Raw genomic sequence first — 9,548 nt, 5'->3', positions numbered from 1 at the left:
AAACTTCTTCTTGGGTAAAGTCAAGAGAACTAAGGTTTCGGCAATGCTGTAGTTCGCATTATTTAGATTTACCTAAAAATAAAAAAAATTTAAAAAAAATGTAATTATTTTTTGCTACATAATTCGTTTATTGTAATTACTCTCTTTTTAGCTGATCTCGCATATATTTACATTTCGTTTTTTTTTTATTTCATAAAATTTCTATAATTAGACAACATAAAAATTAACACATCGATTTGCACCTAAAACACTAAACTAATTCTGCTCCAATTTGTTATTGTTATTCTGTTCTCGTTTGTTTGTCTTATCATTTTACATACACAAGTGTCTCTCCATATACCAAAATTTTGTAATAAAAAAATATCGTTTACATAATTTCAGATTATATATTATTATTATTATTGTTATACGTAATAATAGTTATTATTATATAAAAAAAAAAGGTAAAATATTTATCATTTAAGTGAGAAAATCTACAATTCTTCGTTAAATCTAAAAAATACGAAACTACACATTTTCTCCACTATTTCTCATCCTAAATTCTATGCGTTAACCCAAAGAAAAATGCGTCGTCTCCGAAAAAAATGATCTAAATATACATTATATTTTCACTTCTCAAACGATCTCAAATATATTCTCGGACTTTGGGAAAACGGAAAAAATTTATATATATATTAAAAAAAAAAAACAAACACGAAGAACATTTAAGTTAATAAGATTAAAAAGAAATAGTTGAGATCAGATGAAAAAAATTAAGTTTTCTTTCTTTTTATTTAACTGTTAAAATTAAAAACAAAACTATATTAACATTTCTTTCATAATATTAAATTAAGCGATTTGATGACTCTTTTTGATTGATTAATTGATTGATTGATTACAAGGAAACGGTTATTGCTATAAACCAATTATAAACAATAGAAATTTAAAAAATTAAGTATAGTTTATTAATTGAAGATATTATTTATAGAATAATATATTACAAAATGAAATCAGAGATATTTTATAATATACAATGTTATAACTTTCCTTTGACAATGGCCAAATCGCTTGTACGTAGGAATTCGGTAATAAACAGAAGATGGTTTATGATGATACAATGCTACGAGTAGACTAGATCAAAGAATGATTGTGTTGTGGTTACAAGTGAGAAATGCGAGAAGGAAGAATTTCATTGAAAATAAACAGAACATATTGAAAACAAAATAAATAAATTTCGGCTTCTGGTTGAGTGTCTTTCACTTTATTATTTTTTTTTTGTCTTTTGTAACTCTTCAGCTGCAAATGATTAAGCAAGGGAGAGCGCACTAAATTAACATTAAAATTTATTTTAACTTCTTCGTTTTCTTCTTTGTTCACTTTTTCTTTCGTTTTGCTTTGTATTCTGAAACGCATCACTTATTTACATTTGCCGTACTATTATTGTCACAAATAGTTAAAGAAAGAGAGAGAATCACTATGTTATAAAATAAGAAAGAAAGAAAGAAAGGAAAAAAAACAAATTAATTTACCATCACAATAAATTATTATCACCATTGTATGCATTACAATTTATAAATTGTCCTGTGTGTTCGATAAAAAACCCGTGTGTTGTTGTTATTATTAACTTGAATTTGAAAAAATGTATTCGTTACCTCTTTCGGTATTTTTTTTTTGTTTCATGTTTATAACATCCAGCACGCTACGACGATTGCTTTGTTTATTGTGAATTGATTTAATGATAGCGTTTGCGTTAACTATTTGTCAACTTACCGCCATATGTGGCCGGGTACATGGGGTAGCCCAGACCCACGTGGGTATGGTGATGGGTATGGACGTGACGCTGAGGAGGCGGACTTCTACTGTCCTTTCCTGCATCGCCAGGCGTCTGCTTACCGGATGGTGGTCCACCCTGACCAGGCATGTTCTGCTGACCGGCCTGCGTAGTGATGGGCTGCGGCATGACCTGGCCCGTGGGCATGCTGCTTACCACAGCCGAAGGACTGCTGCTCGCCACAGAGGTCTTCGGCGTCGGCGACTTTATGGCGCGTTCCTGCAGTTCGTGGATTTTGTGGGCAGAGTAGTAGTTCGCGTGCTGCTGCAGCATGTCCAGGGCCTTCGACGGTGGTTGAGCCCTCGACAGATCCTCGGGTCCGTGATACCTGGGCATCTGCGGGTGCAGGTACGGACTGCCGCTGTACGGCCCCGGCACCATTATACCGCGGTACATGTGGTGGTTCGGATCGAAAGGCAGCGCCCCGTAATGCGGAGACTGCATGTAACTTGGATGAATGGTGTAGTACTGTTGAGACGTGGGCGGAGGCGGTGGACCTAAACAAACAAAAATCATTTATATTTGATAATCTGAGATTAAATTAAAGACTATTATTACCTTGAGTTTCCATGGTTGGTTTGACTCCTTCTTGCTTAATCTCTTTCTCCTTTTTATCTTCGCTCTTAATACTGCTCTCCTTACTCGAAGAATGTTTATTCATACTTTGACTCTGAGATTGACTTTTGCTCGAAGGCACGTGTTGTTGTTTCTCCTGCTGCTGCTGTTGTTGTTGCACTTGCTGCTGATGCTGCTGCTGCTGTTGCTGATGCTGCTCCTTTCTGTGAGGATCAAACACGTAGAACCTTCTGACCTCCTGCTCCCTTTGATTGTGGTGTTGTTGCTGAGCCTGCCTCGAGTACACGTACGGAGACATCTGATTCTTGATCTCTATGCTCTCCTTAAGAATCTGATGGTTATCGTTCTTCTGATGATCCAGATCGACGAAGGCAGTGTTACTGTTGCGATGGCTGTACGGCGATTCAGGCATGTGATGGTTGTTGCTGCTGCTGCTGCTGCTTTTGATCGGCGTCGAATCTGAGACTCCACCGCTCGACGCACTTTTCACTTTGCCGGGCGTCGGCACCTGTATGGGATTTGGAATGGGAGCGTTCTGCTGTTTAACTGTCTGATCGATGGGACTCTGGTTCTCCTTGATCCGTTCCTCTTTGATCTTATCGGCGTTATCCGCGAGAATCGGCACCGAGCCGAAGGAAGGTTCGTACGGTGAGTACGTAGCGTACTGCATCGGATTGTACGGATAGTAATGCTGCATAACCTTCTGCTGGTAATCCGCAGTCGTTTCCTTCTTCTGTTCTTTCTCCAAAAGTTTGTCGTTGATCTTGTCAGGTTCCTTTTGCTTGGCCGCTTCTTGCGCCTGCTGCACCGAAGATACAAGGTAAGGAGGTTGCGCGTAAAAAGACATTCCACCGTACATCCCTGAATAAAAGCAAAATGATTAGTTTTTCAAAATATTAAGCGTATTGATTTTCTTACCGTATTGAGGAATATGCGGCATGGGCTGTGCATTGTCCGGCTTCTTATCCGCTTTGTTCTTATCTTCTGACTCCAGAACAGGAGCTCCATCGTCTGAGATATCGGAATAGGCAGGACTCTGCACCTCGTCGCGACCCGCCTGTTCCATGCCGAAGACGGGCGTATCGTTCTGCAGCGGTGGATCAGGACTGCCGGCCGGTGATTTGCGGTTTTTCTTCTTAAAGCTCGGCGGTAACGACGGCTTGATAGGCGTTTTGTTCTTGTCCTCGGGCATCAGAGCAGCCGTCGGTTTCACCTTGAACTGCGGCGCCACGGGATTCGGTTTGGGGCTCTGAGACGGCGAGTTCTGCGGCGGCATTTGGCTGCCCATGTTCTGGGTGGGTATCAACAGCATCGGAGGCTGCGAGAACGTCGGTTGCGATGTCTGCAGTTGATTGGCGAACGACTGAGTTTGCAGCGAAGGAGGAATCACCTCTGGTTGCTGGATCTGCTGAACCTGTTGGGGTTGAGGCTGTTGCGGCGGTAACACCAGCGGCAAAGGCGGAGGAGGTTGTTGTTGTTGTGATTGAGTTTGTTGTTGCTGCTGCTGCTGCTGCTGTACAGGTTCTGGAACTAAACTTCGAACGCTTACTGGATTCGGTAGAGTCGTGCCGGAAAGTACTAAAAAAATAAATTGTATAATTAATAAATCTTTGCGTAAGGAAAATAAATATTTACCTGAGTTGTTTTGTGCTTTGTTCGTTGCAAAAACTGCAACTCCTGTAAATTCTTCGTTTGTAGAAGAATATCGCAAGACGCCTGGTTTGACGACGGTTTTCGTGGAAGTGTCGATGGTTGGTACGGGTACGGTGGGCGAAACTGCAGGTGCTCCCATGTCTTGTATACTCTGTGGAGTGGCAGGTGATGGAGGTGTACTCCTAGGGGTGCTGGGCTGAGTGGGTACTTCGAGACCGCGAAGTATAGACGGCGGCAACTCCGTTTGGTCTTTCTTCTGTGGGGTCGACGGAGAGGAGTCTTGACTCTTCTCTGGAGACTTGACGGGTGTCGCCGGGCTCGGAGCTTCGATGTTGCTCTCGTCATTCTCGGACATCGAGGTCACGTCCTTGGTATCTTCATCGTCGCCGGCGTTGTGAGCATGCGACTGATGATACTTCAGTCCGTTGATGTGCTTGTACTTCTTGGAGCAGTTGGGTTCGGGGCACTCGAGGAGCACTGGAGACGGGGGTGGACTTGACGAGCTGTTTGTTGATGGGGGGATCGTCGCCGGGGGCACCGGCAACACTTTCGTCTTCTTCGCGGTCGTCTCCTCTTCGCCAGCGCGACTCTTCCTCTTATTCGAGGGTTCCGGTCGCGGCGGTATGAAGGGCGTGGGTGAGGCAGGCGCCGTCGGCGGTGCGGATCCGTTGGAGGCGCCGCGACGACCTTTGACGGCGCCGCCGTTCCTCAGTTTGCTGTGCACCGAAGACCTCGTCTCCGTGAAGTTACTGAGGTCCGTACTCGGAGTTGCGCCGGCCGCTGACCTGCCGCGTTTTCCCCGACCCTTCGGGGTACGAGTGTCCAGGTCACTTGTAGGTGAATCACAGAATCTGCAAGAACGAAAAGATAAAGAAATGTTTATGTAACCGCTGCAGCACACATCGTAGCAGTGAGTCGTGAGTGTACATACCTAGGGGGTGCCCAGTCATGCCTGGTGCAATCGAGCAGCGTTCCAACATATGTCTTCCCTCGCCAAGTCACGTTCACAACGAGAACACCACCTTCCGTTTCGTGCCAGACGATGCCCTCCAAAGTCACGCTTGTTCCGGGTTCGCAAGGTCCCAAACAGTCCGGTTCCGTTATTGTACCCACGCTGGTACCCACGCAAACATCATTCGTTTCCTGCAACAAACACATCAAAATCATATATCATAATCATAATCATTACTATAGCATTAGTACATCAGCAAATTATAAATTCCATACTCAACGTTCATTAATATTGTAATAAAGTAATATTACTAAGAAAATTTAGTTTTCAGTTCATTTTACATAATAGAAGGCTTTGGGTCATTCAAAGAGACATTAAGTAAAAATTAATATGATTTCATCCCATTAAAAAAAAACTGTTTATAATTATCTAAAACTAATTTCGTAAAAAAATATCACTAAACTGTAATGCAGTAAAATATCTGTTTCATGGAAAATCATTGATGTGCAAAATTAATGGAACTGGGATTGTAATAACTGTAATCGTTGGACCCAACCCCTTGTTACGTCCCTGATGCGGCGCTATTAAAATGGTATTATCCGTCGTCGATCGTTTAAAGTTAATAATAGATCTTTAGCGTCAGGGAATTATACTTGATGAGGAGAGGCAATCGCTTATAAATTGTATATATCTATGGCATATATAAACCTGTTGCTTGTCTGCAGCAGCAGCAGCAGCAGGATAAATGATAGTCTTCGAGGTATATCGATCGACATCGGTGGTGGGTCACTGCTTCTTCGAGGTTGGGTTGGGTTGAGAGGGTGCGCGTTTTGATGATGCCCTGGGTGTGGTGGCGGCGGCGGCTCTCATATCGATTCCTCTTACTAACCTCATCCTCCTGCTCTTCCACCCTCGCTACTACCACCACCGACCCCATCAAACCCTTGTGCCACCACCGACTCTCGCAAACCCAACCCTTCGAAGTCGCGCGACCGGCATACACAATGCGGTCGAGAGCCGCAGAGACCTGATAAGTAAGTCAACGAGTTTAGTGGAATGGGACGTCCAGATCCTTCTGATTCACGAGATGATCACGATACACGACCCACCCGACAGAAACAATAAAGAAAAACAAGATATTCATCCCTTTATATTTCCCACACTCTTTTACCGCTTCCCAGAAAGTTCTTGAACTAGTTTCACCATCAAAATGCAAATATCTCCACAAATTAAACCGCACTAATCGTTATTTATAAAAGTATCATCGCGTGAAAATCAATTTAATAAAACTGAACGCCTTAAAATAAGTTTGAGAAGACTTTTTCCTCATGAAACGAAACCAGGGAGTAATCAATTAATTCCCGTGTAAACGATTTGAGTATGCACCGAGGAGGAGGTAAAACATTAATTATGATTCGTTTTTCCGCGGATAATTAGAATTCCCGCACCGAAACGCTAATCACTTTCACCTCTACTGCACCAGGTGTAGTTAATGAAGGCCTCGCATGATCTCGTCTTCTCGATGCGCGAAGCTTAATTACTCTTCATAATTGGATGCACATATCGAGGGAATAATGAATTAACAACACTCGACGATCGTGATTAATCGCGAGCCGTGCGTTAGGATAATCTTCCACCCTCGTCCGTCGTTCTCTTCATCAATTTCAGTGGACCTCTCGCATCGTCGTCGAAGTGTTAAAATTGGGGGATGATGATGATGATGATCGGAAAGGATTCGGCTCTGTTCCTGCGGGTTTACATCTGTTTGCCACGACACTCTAAATCCGTAACATCGCGGTGGGTCTTTATTCTTCTCCTCTCATCATCATCATCATCAAATTTATTTCAATTACATTGCTTAGAAAACACTACAAAATTATTTGCTGAATGTCTCTAAAATTAACCGATTTATGAACCTTTTGAGATTAAATAACCGATTTCCAAAATTTAAAAAAAAAATCAAGATTCAATTTGTCATAACAATAGACACAATTGTTTTATAAGGCTAAAATTTCATACTTAATAATTGACAGTTTAATTCACTTTATATTCATGTCTCAATGGTTTTACAAACAACTTCCTCCTTCGCATGAAATCTTACTTTTTATATCTAAAAAAAAGATCATGTTTGCTCGATTTTTATAGAAAAATAATCATATTTTACGTGGTCTCACTTAATAAGGATTAATTGAATTCGTTTATTTAATTTGTGAAACATAACAATTACAGTGCAAAAAGGATATCTCACAAATGTTTGGCAATGAACTGGTTGAACTTACAAACTTATTGCAGTTCAGAAGCCATCCAATTTAAAGTGGAACATTTAAACCACGAGTGAGAAAAGGAAATTGTAACAAATAAATAATGGTAATCAGAGCAAAAAAGTGCGATATATAATATAATGTGTTGCGGATTGAGGTCGAAACACTAAAATGGAGATTGCCTGCATTCGAGTATGCAAATGCTGTTTACACGATTCTATTTATTTTTCTTTGCACGAATAGAATTCATATTTAAAGCTGAACCTTTCGGAAACTTGCATTGTTTAAGCTTCGTTTCAGTGAACATATTCTCCTTCTCTCAGAGAATTTTTGGCAATTCAGTGAAAAACGGTGGTTTCTAAAGTCGTTATAAGTACACATGATTTTCAGGACGACGCCTTGTTATGATGATTTAATTCGGAAAAGTCTATAAGTTTGAAGAGCACAGTTTATAGTAAATTATTTTAGTCGATTTTTTGTTTGACAATAAGAATATTTCATAAACTAATTTCGTTACTTTCGCTTTAATAAAATAATCAAACTAAAGTATTTGATATAAGTGTGTTACTTATATAACATTTATAAGTTAAAATTATTGATATTTACCATATTACAAGTTGAATATTTCAATCACAAAATACATTTTTTTTTTATTAAATTATTCACTCTACAAAAACTTTCACTAACTTAAATTTGGTACAAGACTTGGATGCATTCTATACCAAAAAAAATATATATATTCTAAACTGTATTCCAAACGAATGGCTTTGAACTGATACAAAAATATGTCTAGGTTTGACTGATAATTAAATAACGATTTACTTTAATGATGTATTTTTGGAAATGTAAAATTAAATGCAATACAAAACGGAAGCAGTCCGAGTTTCCCTTTCGGTTCTGATAATTGAAGGGTGTAAAGAAAGTATTTGTAAAAAAAAATTAGAAGGAACGTGATGAATAGAAAAGGGTCAAATGGTCATGATCCACGAAAAGGGGAAGAGATGTGGGTTTCAAGTGATGTTTCGGTTAATTCGTGACGATGAAATCCTCCACGACACGCTCATTAAACTACCAAAAGGTGGGGTGGCTCGGCTTTTGTTCCTTGCATTGTTTGTTTGCCAGCAGCAAATGCCCCTGACAAAACACAATGAGCAAAAAAAAAAGACTGAGCGGTAAGTCGAAGGGTTGAAAAGGGGAAAAAATGGATTATAACTAAATGTATATTATATAATTTAATGAGCATCTGCATCAGCTTATGTGCTTTCGTTACTAAAATATTATCATGGAATTAAATAACGTTGAGATTATTGTTGTTTACATTTGCAGTGTTTCCTTTGTGATGGGTAAGAAATGGATAGAAATTTTCGGAGGGTTGGTAAAAATTTCAATGTTTGTTCATTTTTCTGTGTTGTAAAAGTATTGAGAGATATGAAAAATTGGATTATGGAGCAGCTGCGGTGTAATTTCCTCCCCTGTGTGTTATAATGTCATGGCATAATAAAACGAAGTAGGAGAGATAGCGGGAAACGAATTTTCTTGACAAGTTAACTTTTATTATCCCTCGGTGCCGACGCGTTTACTTACCGCATACATACATACATACATACATTGTATCAATTGGGTTTTTCGTTTTGTGGGTCAGAAGGAGGAGGAGACGGTTGGTGGTGGAAATCGGAAACCGGAAAGAGATGGCGTGACGGATCACATCTGTTGTTACTCTCTCGTCTCTCTCTTTCTCATTCCCACACTCCTTGTGTTTAGAGGTTGGCACTGCTCTTCGTGCGGGGGCGCTGATGGTGGTGGTGGTGGCACGTTTTCAAAAGGCTGCCGCCTCCTACTCCACCGCCAAACCCACCCCCGCGACTTCGGATCAATACTGCGGTGGGCTCAAGTACAAAGCCGTATTAAAGAACCGCAGATGTTCACGATCCACCGCGCCCCCTCATCCCCACAACATCACAACTTTATGAAACGTTTCATAACCAACGGAAATGGGAGACGAAAGATACGAAGACGAAAATATATATATACACAAGGGAAAAGATCCACCACCGTAGACAATTAACGCCGAACGAGATGGAGGATTCACCGCGTTAAACGAAAATAATAAAGAACCATTCTTTATTTTGAAATCCTCTAATGCAATTTCGCCGCTCAATTAGCAGAAAACACTGAAAAAAAAAACGAGAAAACCGCCATTTTTCTGTTACGTATAAGACGTTAATTATGTGTTTCTTTTTCAATTTCTCCATCTCATAGCAAGCGACTCGATGACAGCACGAAGATGTATGTAGTA

General features: G+C 40.4%; 1 protein-coding gene across 1 annotated transcript in view; it reads right to left on the bottom strand.

Moving 5' to 3' along the window:
- LOC108564550 (zinc finger protein 609-like) overlaps positions 1–5,206 on the bottom strand; it is a 5,728-nt gene extending 522 nt beyond the window's left edge. The window contains exons 1-5 of the mRNA XM_017923625.1: positions 4,971–5,206; positions 4,022–4,890; positions 3,305–3,964; positions 2,369–3,247; positions 1,750–2,307 (exon numbers count right to left, since the gene is read on the bottom strand). Of these exons, the coding sequence (XP_017779114.1) occupies positions 1,750–2,307; positions 2,369–3,247; positions 3,305–3,964; positions 4,022–4,890; positions 4,971–5,206 (3,202 nt within the window). The remainder of the gene's footprint in view (positions 1–1,749; positions 2,308–2,368; positions 3,248–3,304; positions 3,965–4,021; positions 4,891–4,970) is intronic.
- Between the last annotated feature and the right edge of the window lie 4,342 nt (positions 5,207–9,548).

Source organism: Nicrophorus vespilloides, unplaced genomic scaffold (assembly GCF_001412225.1).
Source record: "Nicrophorus vespilloides isolate i.1.1-1 unplaced genomic scaffold, Nicve_v1.0, whole genome shotgun sequence".
In the NCBI taxonomy this organism is placed as follows: Eukaryota; Metazoa; Arthropoda; class Insecta; order Coleoptera; family Silphidae; genus Nicrophorus; species Nicrophorus vespilloides.
Note: the sequence above shows the minus strand (reverse complement) of the source record. Positions and strands in the feature narration are given on the sequence as shown.